General features: G+C 47.2%; 5 protein-coding genes across 5 annotated transcripts; 2 read left to right on the top strand and 3 right to left on the bottom strand.

Annotated features, from left to right (window-relative positions):
- Positions 1 to 1,408: 1,408 nt before the first annotated feature.
- Positions 1,409 to 2,952, top strand: F5147DRAFT_837100 (kinase-like domain-containing protein; the record flags this gene model as incomplete). The annotated part of the gene is made up of 9 exons (XM_041444038.1): positions 1,409 to 1,616; positions 1,669 to 1,730; positions 1,783 to 1,897; positions 1,948 to 2,010; positions 2,062 to 2,247; positions 2,299 to 2,329; positions 2,382 to 2,419; positions 2,469 to 2,675; positions 2,728 to 2,952. The coding sequence occupies exons 1-9, from the start codon at positions 1,593 to 1,595 to the stop codon at positions 2,950 to 2,952; spliced, it is 951 nt and encodes a 316-aa protein (XP_041292678.1). The 5' UTR covers positions 1,409 to 1,592.
- A 274-nt stretch (positions 2,953 to 3,226) lies between these two features.
- Positions 3,227 to 4,766, bottom strand: F5147DRAFT_837101 (kinase-like domain-containing protein; the record flags this gene model as incomplete). The annotated part of the gene is made up of 8 exons (XM_041444039.1): positions 4,501 to 4,766; positions 4,270 to 4,437; positions 4,157 to 4,222; positions 3,921 to 4,103; positions 3,842 to 3,872; positions 3,751 to 3,788; positions 3,481 to 3,696; positions 3,227 to 3,427 (listed from the first exon to the last, which is right to left on the bottom strand). Exons 1-8 carry the CDS (start codon positions 4,528 to 4,530, stop codon positions 3,227 to 3,229), a joined length of 933 nt encoding a protein of 310 aa, XP_041292679.1. The 5' UTR covers positions 4,531 to 4,766.
- Positions 4,767 to 6,398: 1,632 nt separating this feature from the next.
- F5147DRAFT_837102 (kinase-like domain-containing protein) lies at positions 6,399 to 7,691 on the top strand (the record flags this gene model as incomplete). Its single annotated transcript, XM_041444040.1, has 8 exons — positions 6,399 to 6,416; positions 6,474 to 6,614; positions 6,661 to 6,726; positions 6,780 to 6,971; positions 7,022 to 7,052; positions 7,113 to 7,150; positions 7,201 to 7,428; positions 7,479 to 7,691. 8 exons carry the CDS (start codon positions 6,399 to 6,401, stop codon positions 7,671 to 7,673), a joined length of 909 nt encoding a protein of 302 aa, XP_041292680.1. The 3' UTR covers positions 7,674 to 7,691.
- A 1,507-nt stretch (positions 7,692 to 9,198) lies between these two features.
- F5147DRAFT_800057 (kinase-like domain-containing protein) lies at positions 9,199 to 10,701 on the bottom strand (the record flags this gene model as incomplete). Its single annotated transcript, XM_041443250.1, has 7 exons — positions 9,199 to 9,516; positions 9,569 to 9,775; positions 9,826 to 9,863; positions 9,917 to 9,947; positions 9,996 to 10,181; positions 10,237 to 10,302; positions 10,351 to 10,701. The coding sequence occupies 7 exons, from the start codon at positions 10,699 to 10,701 to the stop codon at positions 9,286 to 9,288; spliced, it is 1,110 nt and encodes a 369-aa protein (XP_041292681.1). The 3' UTR covers positions 9,199 to 9,285.
- A 1,174-nt stretch (positions 10,702 to 11,875) lies between these two features.
- F5147DRAFT_745793 (uncharacterized protein) lies at positions 11,876 to 15,452 on the bottom strand (the record flags this gene model as incomplete). The annotated part of the gene is made up of 9 exons (XM_041439786.1): positions 11,876 to 12,080; positions 12,186 to 12,361; positions 12,417 to 13,403; positions 13,469 to 13,834; positions 13,891 to 14,124; positions 14,190 to 14,440; positions 14,496 to 14,931; positions 14,981 to 15,385; positions 15,414 to 15,452. The coding sequence occupies 9 exons, from the start codon at positions 15,450 to 15,452 to the stop codon at positions 11,876 to 11,878; spliced, it is 3,099 nt and encodes a 1,032-aa protein (XP_041292682.1).
- Positions 15,453 to 15,536: the final 84 nt, after the last annotated feature.

Genomic DNA, 15,536 nt, shown 5'->3' on the forward strand with positions numbered 1-15,536 from the left:
ACGGTAAACGCACACTCTGTGGGCCGCCCCGTCAGCATGATGTCGGGCAAAGGCTGACACTGATTCCGTACAGGAGGGAAATTGTGGTGCGAGGTGCATGGAGAGATAGAGTTGAATATTTGGGAGTCGTGCTCCTTGCCAGCGTTGCGCTGTGTTCCCTAGGTTCCAACTTCGGAGTCTGTACGCATGAGCGTTGATGCGCATTGGTAAGTTTATTTTCCAATACTTATTTTGTTGGCTGGTTGCCCGAGAGATCAATAGGTGCCTCTGTACCATGGGACTAACGAACCCTGACTAACTTCTTGCCACCGCAGTGGATCTTGTGCGCCAGCCGATCACTATCACTTTATCCAACATGGTACTATTAGCAACTAGGGTCTGGCAATGTTCCGAAACTTCCCTTGGAGCGATGATCATGAAGGTACGTACAAATTAGTATTGGTTTACATGCTGCAAACGTTCAATCTAGGTCTGTGTGCGAAACCTTCAGGGGGGTTTACATATTTCCAGCTGTGCAGGTGACTCGTACCACTCATGAGTTGAAAGCCAGTGTCTACATGATAGTCAGGAGATACGGGTCTTGTTATGCAAGCCCAAAACCTCTAGCTGCAGATATTGGTGACTTGAAACGAAGGAAAGCATTCATGATTGATCAAGGCGGAGGACTGACCTGCTCATGGGTTCGGTAGCAGAAACCCGTGAATTAACGCTGGATGATCGAATTAAAGAAGAATCAGAACTACGGAACCGTACCCTCGCCTGTCACAACATGCCACCTTACATCACCGATCTGTTCCGTATCTTGGAGCATCAGTCAGATTGCATGAAAACCTCACGATCAAGGTGCGGTTTCAATATGGCCCAGTTGCCAATAGAACTTGTCATACGTGGGAATGTTTCTTTGAGGTCCTGTGCGAGCGTTAAAGACGCCCTGCATGCCTTATTACTATATGGACGAGTGGTTCGAAAATCATTGGTGCAGGCAGAATGGGACGGGTCAATTCAGTGCAGTCAGTCATCAGTTGCTTTTCTCAGTGAAGACTGACTCAGATAAGGCTGACGCACAAGTCATTAATTTCTTCGATTTGGCTCAAGCCTTCAAGAACAAAAATTGACCCTCGCAGAACGACTGACTTGCGTTAACATCGTTTTGTAGCAGGCGATGTTAGAACTAACATGACATATTTCTCGAACCTCTTATCTCTTTTCCACGATGGTTATCTTAGCCGCCGAGACTGAATATTGCCTTGCGACTGCTCTTTTCAGTGTTGCCAGTGCTCTTCACATCCCTGACAACACGTTTCAAGATGTCTCATTGTCCGCCATAGATCAGAAGTGGAATTTCCCCTCGACGCCTAATAACGTGGGCGTCTGTAGTGGAAGGCCAGCCTTCATCATCGATCTAATTCACAGCGCTGCTTCGACCAATACCAGTCGTGGTGTCCTCAGTTGAACCCTACGCAGCCTCCTTCCACCGTAATTATCGGTAGGATAACTTTGCGATATTGTCGCACTAGTGTTTTCTGCATATAAAACTGTAGTTCATCGATGCTAGGGAATAAGACCATCTCCCACTGTGATTTCCCGTCGACATGCTACAATTCCTGCACGGTCTTGTACGTTTGTTGACATTGTCCATGGAGCCATCTATTCATCTCACTTTAACAGGTTGGCCATGCACCAGGTGGCCAAACATCTCCTGTTCAGCCTTCCGTTGACACAGAGGACTTGTATGTCATTTCTTTGCCTCAGCAGGACTTTATAAACATGGAACAGTAATAGTGTCCCCTGTATCAAACCAAGTGATGTCCACAGGGAAACCAGTTACCCAACCGCCTCTAATGGTTTGGGAGATGTTTACAAGTGTAAATGGAACCGTGGCGCAAGCTCTGATGAGGTATTTCATAAACTTGCTTTTCCTGCATGCTGTCCTGATTATGGCTTCAGGTGGCGGTCAAATCCCCACGATTCCCAAGTCTAAGTGATCTTGAAATTGTCAAAATCAACAAGGTGTGTTGGGTGCCGGTCTGATGGCTGCATATATTAACTTGTGAGATGCAGAACCTTGACCGCGAGATCCGTATATGGGCCGCGTTAAAGCATCAATATGTATTGCCCTTGTATGGCACTGTAGAGCAGTTCGGCCCATTTCGCGCATTGGTTTCCCCTTGGATGCCCAACGGGACTTTGCACTATTACCTTAAGCATGCACATGAGACCCTTTCGATGATAGATAGGCTTCGGCTGGTGAGTCTTATCCACGAAGACGAGTACGGGAACTTACTACGTTTTCAACAGCTTGAACAAATTACTGAGGGGCTCCGGTATCGTGAGTGATGGATTGACTATGGATGTCACAAATATAACTTTGTTTTCTGCAGTCCACGACCACAACGTCATACACGGCGACCTCACCAACGTAAGTTCACATATGCTATGCAACCGAAATCATCTTATGGTAATTGTAGACTAATGTTCTGGTTGCTGCCGACGGGTCTCCTCGTCTTGCAGATTTTGGTATCTCCAATATCATGGTACAATCCAACCCTGTCTTTTCCTACCACACCGGTGCAGTACGTTGGGTCGCTCCAGAGCTTCTAGACCTCCCAGAAGGTCAAAACCAATGCGCAACGATATCCACTGACATATACGCTCTCGGCGGTATCATGCTTCAGGTTCGTAGTCTCGCGTTGGCTGGCTGGTGACACTAACTTCGCCTGCGTGCAGGTCCTATATGGGAAAAAGCCATACTGGTGGCTGAAGTCTGCCATGCACGTTATTTCTGCTAAGCTCAAACGCACAGAGCCCATTGACACCTCCATCGAAATCCAGCCTAGTCACCTGAATTTCATGCGGCGGTGCTGGTCAACGGAGAGTAAGCTTCGGCCGTCAGTAGAAGAGGTAATACATTATCTTCAAGAAGCACTGTCAAATGAGACTTCGTCTGTATAAGGTCTTGGTTTTGAAGTGATCCTCTTTCTTATTTTTATGTAAACTCCAGGCGTGTCCTATCATATATCAGATTGCTCCGTGTCCGCTCTCACTTTTCAGTGTCATATGATACACCAGCTGTATTTGTATTTATGTAGGAGCAATACTAATGCGCTAGCAGACTACATGCAATACCAGTCCTCAGAGTGTATGTAAACAAGGCAATGAGAAATTGGGAAGCACATAGATGCTGTTCCGAGTACACAGTATCCTAGGCTAGTTCATCGTATTGTTGTTACTCTGCTCCTAAGAACTTTACAATCGCAGAAGCCACTGGTCGATCTCCGGATCTGACAGATATGCATTTCAACGAATACTCCTTGTGTACCTCCTCGATGTCAGTGAAATGACGGAAGGGTTCTGTTCCTGAGACTCTTGCAGTAATAATGTGGTACGCTTGCGTTAGCCAGATATAAGGTGCACGTCCACAAAACAGCTGGGTATTATCAGTACAGTAGCTTACATACAGCCGAATGAGGGGCAACACACCTGAAGCATGATGCAACCATATGAGTAAATATCGGCAGCTTTGGTTGGCACGACCACTCCCCCTTGCTCAGGCAAAGCAAGCATCTCAGGTGCCATCCACCGCACATTTCCTTGGTGGCACGAATTGAAGGTAGAGTTTTGTGATTCTGAAAGGATTACGGAAAGACCGAAGTCCGCAAGATGGAGCTTCCCATCGGCGCTGATCAGAACATTGGTCTGTAGATCGAGTTGTCATACCGAGACATCAGAGATACGACTTTTAACACGTACACATGTTAAATCGCCATGAACCACTCCTTTGTCGTGTACTAACAAGTCAGTGAGCATGTCTGATCCAGATACAGAAAAAATATAGATGCACAATACTTGAGGCCGGCCGCTATCTGTCTCAACTAAAGACATGTCAGAACTCGTCCGATGCTGCGAGATACGGTGCGTACCATTCTCAGTTTGTCGGCCTTGGAAGGAACACGTCCCCTTTTCAGATAACTATCGAGCGATCCATTTTCCATCCACGGAGAAACTAGGGCAGGGAGTGGCCCAAAGCCATCAACAACACCATCAAAAGTAAGAACATTTTCATGCTCTAGGGTGATCCAAACATAAGCCTCGCGACGAATCCTCTGTGAGTTGTAATGGCTGAACACGATGACTTTCAGTTCGTTCTTGCTCCTACCTTGCTTGTCCTATTCACCAGTTCCGTATCATCTGCTTGGGGAACCCTAACTGATTTGATTGCAACCTAAAAGGTAGTTAATATTGTGAATTTTCGATCGAGTGCACAATTACCTTAAATGTTCCAACCTGAGGTCGAGACCAAGAACACTTCCAGACATCACCAAGCCCTCCTGTACCACTGGGGAACGACTCAAGTTTTGTGACTTCTGTCACGGGAATGTTATCTGGCTTGATTTTGAAATCAACTCGGTGAGGGGGCTGGGGACTGCCATTTCCCTTCTGTCGAGGCCCGAGGGTAATCGGTGACCGTTATTCACATTGAATACAAGGGCACGAACTTACCACAGATTTTTGAGAGCAGCAATTCCCCATTGCGGGATAATAGCAATGCTAGGCCACAGCGTTCAACGTGGCGAAAGGTAGCCGTACTAGTAGTGACGATATCGTTGTTAACTTCAAGTTGAAGCGGTTGGTCTGCAGGTATATATATAATTGAGAATACAGATCATCTGCTCAACAGACGCCGCGTGGTGGGGCAGTGAATTGTCGCACCATCATTAATGCCGGTCTGTGTAGAACTTTGATACTACTAGCAAACTGCAAGATGTAATCGAGGACGCGCTGTGGCAGTGTTCAAACGTTCACTAGCAGTGTCAAGTTCTTTCGTTATGTAAATGACGTCATCAAGTTCCTTCCACCGTGTCCACGACTTTAAAAGCGCTCGTCGTCACCAGTCACCACTGTAGTACATGCCTTTATTTCGTGATTATTATGCCGACATTGTTATTAGAAGACACCAGATCTGGGCGCGGGCACACAACTCTGTTGGGACTCGGGAGGTCGCCTCATCCAATCGCGATGCATGATGCCACATGCTTTCACATTGCGATTCGCAGCAGTCCAAATATTCTGTCACGCGATGGCTGAAATATTCGCAGAAAAATATAGATCTTCTTTCCGACCATCACGAAGGACTCCACTGACGCACTGGTTGGCAGTGCCTAGAGACTAGCCTACAGTCAAACCGAAATCTTCAGCGCTCTGGAAGTTCTCGAAGGTATGTAAGGGATGTCCGTAAATGGCAGTAAAAATGATCCTGTGTACTAATCTACGCACTTGGCCGCTCCTTGACCAATTTTGAGGGTTGAGACTTGCCGCGGGATAACCCGCACTGCCCCGCAGGAACATACCGTTTCTCTTATTGCTTTTCACCAGATCTGAGACGGTTCGCCCTTCAACTGGGGATTCAGGAAAAGCTCACGCGTGAACGCAGTCCAAGGAGTCTTATGGTTATTCTCAGTCGCACCTCTTTGTCGCACTATAGACTTCCGTAGCCTCGAATCAGACATATGCTGAGGAAAATCCAGCCCAAGTGTTCGTTTCAACAATTTCATTTCACTTGTCCAGCTTTATCGGGGGTCTGGATTCATACATAGAACGTCTGATGCTGGGACTGCATAGTTTCCCGAGTTAACTGCACGCTTATCATAATTAGCCTCATCCAAGGTACGTGCTTAGTGTCTGAAAAGTGATGTTTGACGCCCCGGTCCTGACACTCTAGGTGTTCAGCAGTCGGCCAGTGGGACGAGCTCGCTCATCGAAGAGGAAGGAATTCTTGCCATTTCCCTTAGCTAATTTCTCTCCAGGTCACGCAGCACTCAAATAATCATTCATCGCGTTATCACTACTAGTGTTCTGGTATCGATCGTATCTGTCTATGACAGGTGAAAGCTTTATGATCTGGCGCTACACAATAGCTGGCTGGCGCAACCCTTTAACAACAAGATAGGCGTCATGATCTAAGCCACATAAAGCTATATAACTTGCTGCACACAGGAAGCTTGATCTCGTGCAGGCTTACTATACATTGACTCGGTCTTACCCACAATCGTTTCCGGCTTGAAGTGTTCTGATCTTCGAAATTGGATTCATATAATCAAACATGTGCATCGCAAGCTATCTTTCACCGAGTCTGATGGAAAACGTGGAGCATACCAATCACCGATGTATACGACCATTGAATAACACAGCCTCTCAGGGTTTTTCATCACATTCGCTATCAAGGCGCTAGGTTTCGGGCGCAAACAGGTCACAGACTCACAGGGCCTCATGGCCGTGGTATTTTTGGGTTAACGGCATGGTTGATTTGTCTCTTCAGTAGTGGTATATAGAGTTGCCCGTTTCGTCTCCTACATCCCAGTTGTCTCATTTTGAACTCTGATATCTAGCTTTACTTCGCAATGGGCGAACTCCCACCCGTAAGTCAATATGGCTTCCATGTTTCCACGTTGATGATATACTAATATCATTGGCAGGAGTCAGTTCAATTCAAAATTGAACCAGAGCTTATTCCTGCGAAAAACATCGCAAGAGATGGCAACTTTCCTACCTGTACAGGAGGGCTTGGTGACATCTGGAAATGTTTATTGACTACACGATCTGGAGCCCAACGTCCCGTGAGTTTAGACATAGGTAGAAGACTTATCATTTATTGTAATCAAGGTCGCTGTCAAATCTATCAGGGTCCTTTCGGTAACAGATGTGAAGATATTGAAAGCGATAGGCAAGGTTAGGGCGGGGATTGATACGCAGTTCCACTCGCTGATACATCTACTCCCCAGAAAGTTCGTCGTGAGGCCTATGTTTGGATACAGTTGGAACACGACCACATTCTCCCTCTCGAGGGCGTGACTTTCGCTGAAGAATTCGGGCTACTTCCAGCATTAGTGTCTCCATGGATGGAAGAAGGATCGCTGGACGAATACTTGAAGCGCAAGTTTTCCAAACTGTCTGACCCTAGAAAACGAGAGCTTGTAAGTGCCAAATGACTACTGCACTAGCTTATACTTAGCCATAATTTCAGGTATGGCAGGTAACTGCTGGTATCAGTTACCGTGAGTTCCATTGTTAACAGATGTGGCGATCGCACCGTTTACCAAAAACTATCCACTTAGTGCACGGCAAGGGTATCGTGCACGGCGATTTGACAGCGGTAGGTCTTATCCCAATCCACATGTAGTATGTAGCTGAATTCGATGACAGACGAATGTTTTAGTTGACAGCTCCGGTCGCCTCCGTCTCGCAGACTTTGGTCTATCGATGATTCTTACCGAGGCAGGGAACGCCACATTCAACTCCTGTCACGCAGGAAACGTACGTTGGATGCCCCCAGAGGCTCTCCGAGACGGAGATGAAGACGATGACGAAGCTAAAGACGAGAAGCCAACTAAAGCTTGGGATGTCTATTCGTATGGTTGTATAGTATTCCAGGTCTGTCGGATTGTCAATACACAAACACAGCCTTCTGACAATAGTCCAAGATCTTCGTGGGAAATCAGCCCTACGCGTGGATAACTAGCGTTCTACAAGTCATGGGCGCGATGCAGAAAGGACGTGCACCTTTCAGGGGCATAGAGAATCATGGGGTGTATCAACAATTCTCACCGTGCTTGAATAAGACATCAGCCCATCGCCCGACGATAGACGATATCATGGGATTTCTGGGGCCACGGTAAGCATCCTCATGTAGTGAGATATCATGATAGTGTATACCAATTATAGTGACGAGGTTGGAGGATATTGCTACACGATTTAGTGCTTAAAACCCGCTTTTGTGGGATAGGGTTCTGTAGTACCGTAAGATGCTGCACAGTGAAGACGATGTTATGTCTGTTCCTTTGTTACTTGTAGAGCGCACACTGCGCAGAGCAGAAGTCAACTCAACAAAATCTGCCCAAAGAACATTTCTGCTTACTCAAGTGCTTGCCGCATCGGAAGACAAATTATCATTGTACAACAGTTTTGCAACCTGGATTAGCGTAGACTCGGAACTATTCTCAAAACACCGTACCCTTTCAAACTGAACACCAGCAGGCTGCTGAATCAATACTCAGTTCTCAAGATATACATACTGAATGATGATGCGCTGCGGCGGCTTTTTCGTGCCAACTGCCGCCAGCTTCATCGCTTGTATGGCGTTTGTATGGTGTTCAGAATCCTGATGAGGAGCAGCTTGACATGGCTAGATGGACATTCATTGAGAGAGGCACGACACATTTTATTGATAACACGTACACCTGGCATCGTTTTATGATGGAGTGACATACCTTCAAGTTCACGTCTGGATCGCTCTTTATGACTTTCTTAATGCGAGTGAGAGGGAGTGAAGGAGTACTGTAACCTGGTGTCTCTTTTTCTGCTGTATCCACTCGTCACTGCCAAAATGAACGAAGAAAATCGTTGAGAGGCTCCCCGGACTACACGCATGGGGCGACATTAAAGAGTACTAGGTGGGAAGATCTGTCGATTCAGATATTAGTAACCTTAACCCTAGACTAACTTAGGGCATGCACCTGATTAGTTCTCCCGTCATTGGGACGTCATCGTTATTGGAAGAAGTGTTTTTGAGACGCCAAGATACTGTATTGGAAAGATATCCATTATCTTTGGCGTCTACAGATGTAGACGCCAATGATAAGGGACCGCTTTCAAGGTGAGAGGGGAAGATATTTGTCGCATTGAAGCCAGCTCTTTATAGGCCCGGAGCAGTTGGAGTAATCACAAGAACAAGAACAATTACTAGGCTTTGCAAGATTCCTGCCTTTATATCGACGTTCAAGAGGCTGCTGGCTGTAGTAAATACTACAAACCAAGGCGCTACATTGATGAGAATATTTACCACGACTACAGGAATATGCCGTTCGCATTAACGTAAAATGGTCACACCCAAGTACTAGTCACACCGCTGCAGGTCTTGTGTAGTTTCACGTACTGCTTCCCGTACAAGTCAGAGTCCGGAATTCAAAGATTCACGAACTGGTCAATGTTCCGGTCATTATGTAAATTTCAGTTTGTGATACTTTCCTTAGACTACACAGATTTGTGTGGGCCGGCCGCACCAGTGCATGCGGACTAGGTCTTTCATATCATTGTGCTATAGCGATAGTAATGGATTCTGACTCTACGATAGACTAGTATGCATGAGTCGTACGATTCTATGGACAATACAATTGCCATGAGGTACCGAGCCAGCGGATATGCGATCCTATATTATACTTTAACACTGTACTACACCAGTGAGGCAGCTAGAATAAAAAAACGAGAATGAACCAGTTCCGAACAGCGACATTACGTAGACGAGACCCAGTTAGACATATCTCTCTCAGCAAGGAAGCCCTGTACATCCTCCACTGATGGACGACTCTCACTCTTGATTGTCCAGCACCGCCGCATGAAATCCAGATGACGTGCATGAATTTGCACGGTGTTATTTATGGGCTCTTGACCTTTGTACTTTGATGCCACGACTTGCACGGCATTCTTGCCAATCCACCAGTAGGGTGTTTTGCTGTATAATACCTGCGAATATCCTGTCAGCGTCATGAAAAAAAAACGCAAATGAGATACTGACCTCAAGCATGATACACCCAAGAGCATATATATCACTGGATTTGGTGGCACACGGCACAGTTTCACCTTCCGGGAAGAGGAGCTCTGGAGCTGCCCAACAAACTGCGCCATTGTGGAAGGAGAATGCCGGGTTAGATTCTACCAAGATATTCGAAACACCGAAGTCTGCAAGGCGCGGGGACCCATCAGCAGCAATTAGGACATTGTTCTATAGTAACAATCAGTGGGTCACGAAACGTATAATGTAGGCAAACCTACACTGGTCAGATCGCCATGAGTCACTTTATTGTCGTGGACTGCCCGCAGTATACAGTTAAGCCGGTCGTTTCCAAGCCAATATGTTACTTACGATATTTGAGCCCCTCGGTAATTTGTTTAAGCTTTGAGAAACGTAAGCTCCAGTAATCGGCGTCGAAAGAGAAACTTACAATGCGAAGCCTGTCCACCCTCGCAAGGGTTTTCTTTTCACGAGTAAGATAAAAGTTCAATGTCCCGTTCGGCATCCAGGGGGAAACCAATGCTCGAAATGGACCGAAACCCGTTGCAGTGCCACGTAGACACAATATATACCGATGTTTTAATCCGGTCCAGATCTTGATTTCGCGTTCAAGTTTCTGTGTTCCAAAGAAGTTCAGACACGCGGAGGTTTCAGAGGCTATCCAAACATACACGATTTATTTTGGCAATTACCGCGGCGTCTGTAAGAATTGGATACCGTAGAGATTTGGCTGCAACCTGAGCTTAGGTGAGCGTAAGCATGGAGAAGATCAACGTGTGGCATACTTCTTCCGGACTCGCGCCCCTGTTCAATATGCATCTGTAGACATCTCCAAGTCCACCCGAAGCAGTCGGAAAATTGGTTTGCCCGGTAGCAATGCTTGTGTCCACAGCGAACAAACCGTACGTTGATGTCTTAGTAGTTGCGGTCGGAATTAAATAAATAAGTTGCGAGCCCCCTTCAGATATGGAATCGCGCCCGCTTTCCCCGTCTTCGGAGGTATATTCAAAGGAGTTCTGGCTTAAATAAGATTGTCTCTCACCAGAAGACCGAGTAACGTCAGATGGAGAGGGTGAGCTGGGTCGATGATGAAGAGGGACTTGACGTGCAAGAGCCTTCAGAGGGAGAATCGGCATATCGATAGGAGAAGCACAGGCACAAGAGGATGTCGATGTACTTTCTTAGCAACAGTGGTTTTTTGTCTTATACACAAGGATTGCAAAGGTTCCCGCTGATATCGCGATCAACTGAATAGCTCCGGGGAATCGAAATTGCAGAGGGCGCACAGGAAAGCCGCAACTGGTATGGATTGAATGAAATCCACGCTGGAGCTGACCTTCCACCAAGTAAACGCCCATTCTTGAACGCATCAAGTAGGAGAAAGGCAGACAAGTTCATCAGATTTCCTGAGGCGTGGTCAGGGATGTGGAACTACCAATCGAAACTTTAGCCCAACTACGCGCGAGGCTTCGGCTTCGGCAACAACCCTGTGGTGGATGTGAATTTTGATAACCAATTCAATGTTAGCAAACGCTGCCTGTCGCCTGATCGTGACTTCAAGCGCTGAGAAGTATGCGTTCATCCTAAAATAAATGGTTCTATTTCCTTTATGATAATGACTCGAGGCGGCGCCTATGTGACTCGTGTTGCTCTTCTGACTCCTGTAAGACCACTGTTTAGACCACCCATCCGATAAGAATGACTTACATCCTGATCATGTATCCATCATATCGAGCTTTATGGTCCATCATCCACGGAAACTTGAGTGATGTGCGTGCGCGTCTAAGTATGGAGTTCATAAGCTCCCAATTAGAATATCGTTCTGTTGACGAAGATGAAACGATCTTGACATTGTGCTAGTAGTTCAAGCCGAGAGACACGGCACCCTAGATGCGAAGGTTCGATTATCTGTAGGCGGTATTCTCTTCCGGAAGTTTAATCTCGGAAGGACCATGCTTTAGGTGCGTGTGATCATGAATGATCACTACGCAGCTCCCAAGGATCAAGTGCTATCGTTGGATGGACATGGAAACGGCCAAACTAAACCTACATACTTGACTGATGGAAACTGGGATTGCGCTTTAAGTTTTGAGGGTCAGTATACACAGAACGTCTGTCGGCTGAAGAAGAAACCATTGCATTTATAAAAGGACGAGTAATCAATGTTTGGGTCGGACCGAACTAATCTGCAAATGCCCATCGCTTGTGGATCAACCCGAGCTTATTAACGAAATATATTTGATAACTTACTATTTGATACCGTAACAGATGCAGATCATGTGGCAGAAGTATAGCGCGGCGCTATACAGGTTATACAGCAACATCGTCCAATCGAGTCATATTTAGCACCCCCTTACCAAATCCATCCGCAAGCACTTTAAACCCGTTATCTTGCACATCTGCGAGGAATATCTCGTGTTGATCTACCATCCTCTCGTTATTCCTCCGAATCTCCTGGATGATCCCATGTTGGCGTACGCAAAGCGGGCATTCTGTCTCGTGGTCCAGAAGGCATCTATATGAAATGTACATTAGCACTGACATCACGAGATAGCCAGAAGAGGTGTGATTCCGAGGAAAGGAATAATTCGGTCAATTAATGAATGAGCGAAATACGTACCGCTGGTGATACGAGTGGTTGCACATGAAATGGACACTGGGGAGATCGAGCTGCCCGCTGCACTGAGAACAGCGCGTCACACTAAACACCTTTGCATGCATGGGGTCCTCTAGTTCAGCCACTTGCTTCAACTTCGCATTCGTTTCTAGCTGGTATGAGTTGATCAGTTGCTGGTCCTATCACAGGGAAAATCATCAGCGTGAAAATGAGAAATAAATGTAAAGAAATTACAGTTTGCACTTCTTCCCTTGCTTCCTTGATGCGTCCCATCAGCCAGTCCTTGACAAGGCCTACGCTCGCTACTCCATTCCTACTCAATATCTGGACTACACCAAGCGGAGGTATTATCCGCTCCTTCTCGATGTGTTCCAGAATCTTCTCTACGTCCGCCTGGTGCCGCGTGAGCAGCTCCGGCGTGCTTGTCAAGAAGCGCAGCACCAGCTCATAGAGGTGCGGGTGTGTTGGGCCATATCGTACGAGGGCCTGCACGACCTCTGTTGACGCAGAAGACTCGGATGGCGACGTGTTGTGCTTGTCCATCCAAAACCGTAAAATGTCTTCATACATACCTAGCTTCTCCCAAAGTATGACCAGACCTCGGGTATAGCTGTAGCTGCTGCAAAGAATCAATGCATGCGTTTTATCGCACGGTAAGGTGTCGCTCGTCAGAACTTTGAGTGCCTTTTCCTGTTGTGCTGGAGAGCCTCCGTCAAGGTAGAGCTCAAGCAACGTGTTCCAAACTGCTGCCTGATTGTGCTTCTCTAGGTCTTCGTCTTTGTCCAGATTGGTATCTGGAAGAGAGGATGGGAGAGAGGAGAGTGACTGTCCCCAACGACGTGCGGCTACGCTTTCTAGGAAACGGACAAAATATGACGGGTGATCAACAAAATGCGCGAAATAGAGTGTAGGTGAAGGTCGTTTCTCTTTGGGTGGCGTTGGTGCGTTGGGCTGCATTGTTTGAGGTTCCGCTAGGTCCTCTTCTTTGTCCTCTTTGGGTTCCTCAACTTTGTCTTCAGGCGCGGGTGCACGGGAGAGAGCAAGGTACGAGAGGTACGATGGGGCGTTTGCTGGTGCGCTCGACTGTTGCGGAGTGGCGTCCTCTGCTTCGGGGATGATGAGGGGCCCAGAGATGGTGCAAAGGTCAATAAGAAGCTGTGTCGTCTCCTCCGGGAGATTATCTAGCATAGCGCGTCCGTACCTAGCGAGGTTACTTTCCGCCTATATAAATGTATTAGCTTCATCCAGAAAAAAAAGCCAAACCAAATAACGAAGATTAGACTTACTGCGGCTGCTCCCAAGTGTCTCAGATACGTCAATGCTTCCCCATATTTCCCAGCGTCTTCAATCATAACCCTCAAATATTCTTCGTGTCGCTTATAGCGTTTCGCAAGGTAACTGGCATGATCAAAGTATCCTGCCTGCCTACACACCCGGATAGCAGTGTCCAGGTCAAATGGAAGGTCGCCGTTCGACTCTGCTGCACCAGAGCGACGAGACTCTGTTTTAATGAAGCTGTCTAAGCGTGCAACGTCTTTGAGTTTCGTGTAAGTATTGAGCAGAAGAGTGGTATGATCAGCGTTTGCGAGGCCAAGGGCATGTAGCTCTTGCAGATAGGTAACGAGATTGTGTATGCGCTGAGCGTCCAGAAACTGCGACATCATCATCAGATCTATTGTGTTGGAAAAAAAAAACACAAATAACTGACTTTTCTAACGACATAGCTCGGTTTCACCCAACCTATCGTCTTCAGATAGCACGTCATCGCGCCATCCCAATCTCCTTTCGTGTAGAGGTGGTCACCGTGCTGACGATGAATATCAGCCACGTAGCTCTCGTCGAGGTGTTGTGTCTGCGCGAGACTCAGTGCAAGTGGGTATAGAGCCTTTGCGTACAGCATGGAAAGTTTTGCAGAGGTGGATTTCTCGGCAAGGCGAGTCAGCTAAACAAGGGCAGTGACGTCAGATTAAAAGTCAACGCACAATTCTGAGCATCGTTAGGACGCACCTGCCCATTATTTGTGAGGATGTAGATATTTCCCCACTCCGAGATTACCTCTCTGATACCTTCCGCAAACACCCCGGTATATCCAACTACCTTATTCTCCATGTCAAACACAGTCACCCTCGACGCATCACCGTCTCCACCTGCCCCTTGTGCTGCAAGCTTTCGCGTAGCAGGTGACGTCGATGTAGCTGTTGTGGGTGGTGAAACGACTATCACATAGTTAAGGTGGGTGTGGATCGACGACTTGTAACCTGTAAAAGACACAACATCGCCTCCCAGTACTTAAATTGGTACCAATCCACTCACCTTCATAAGCATATGGCGGCTCCCTCCCATGTAAACCATACGCATATACTGCCTCATCTCTCGCAAGCACGATCTTCTCGGCGCGCCAATCCATCACCGCACATCCCAGTCCACATCCTATATCATCTAGTAACACGCTAGATCCTCCACTCCCTTTGCCGGACACATGGTACAAGTGTACCGAGTTCGTGGTCACAATGAAAAGGTGCAAGTTGTTATCCTTAGCATCGGCATTAGTGGGACTCGGAAGTTCTCGGAAACCAAGGCCGGTGATAGGTTCAGGGGATGATTCATGGATGATGCGTGTCTTAGGCAGTGCAGTCAGGGACGTTGTGGAAGATAGTGACTGGTCCAAGTGCCTGTAAAGTAGTACCGTCCCGTCGGCCAAGCCGATGGCAAGGAAAGACAGCGCAGAAGAAAGTGCAAAGCAAGAAACCTGAATTACAAGCTCACCGAGCGAAAGCTGAACGTAGTGAGTCACTCACTGGATGAGGCTTGTTGCTAGGCTGGACCTTGGCAGATTTCAGTAACACTGGTGCTTGATTTCTCTTGTCCGTCTTCCCAAGATCCCAAATCTTTAGCAAACTACCTCGTACTGCGCTCTCCTCCCCAATTGTCACCAACATACCATCCCTCTCTGCCATGTGCATTACTCGTCCTCCCACATGTGCGACCCAGCTCGTTGTCGATACGAACTCCTTGTTTAGAGTGTGTATACTGCCGTGAATATCCGCAACGAGCAACCCAGCACTGGATGACGCGACAGTTGAGATTTCCGAGGCGTTTTTGAAAATCTCGGGTGGGCTAGCAAGGTCATGGACGTCCTTCACAGGGTGAGCATCGAAAAACGCAAATTGGCGAAGCTGAAGGGGTCTAGTAACTGAGGGCGACTACGACATCCGACAGTGGCCAACATACCGCAGTAGCAGCTACAACTTGAACAGTCGTATTTACCATCGAACTTGACACGAAAGTTGACTACTGCAGTCCGTGAAGGGGAATTGAAACAGCGCTGGAATGTATCTTGCTAATTTGAGTAAT

Source organism: Suillus discolor (genome assembly GCF_016758755.1).
Source record: "Suillus discolor strain FC423 chromosome Unknown F5147scaffold_28, whole genome shotgun sequence".
Taxonomy (NCBI): Eukaryota; Fungi; Basidiomycota; class Agaricomycetes; order Boletales; family Suillaceae; genus Suillus; species Suillus discolor.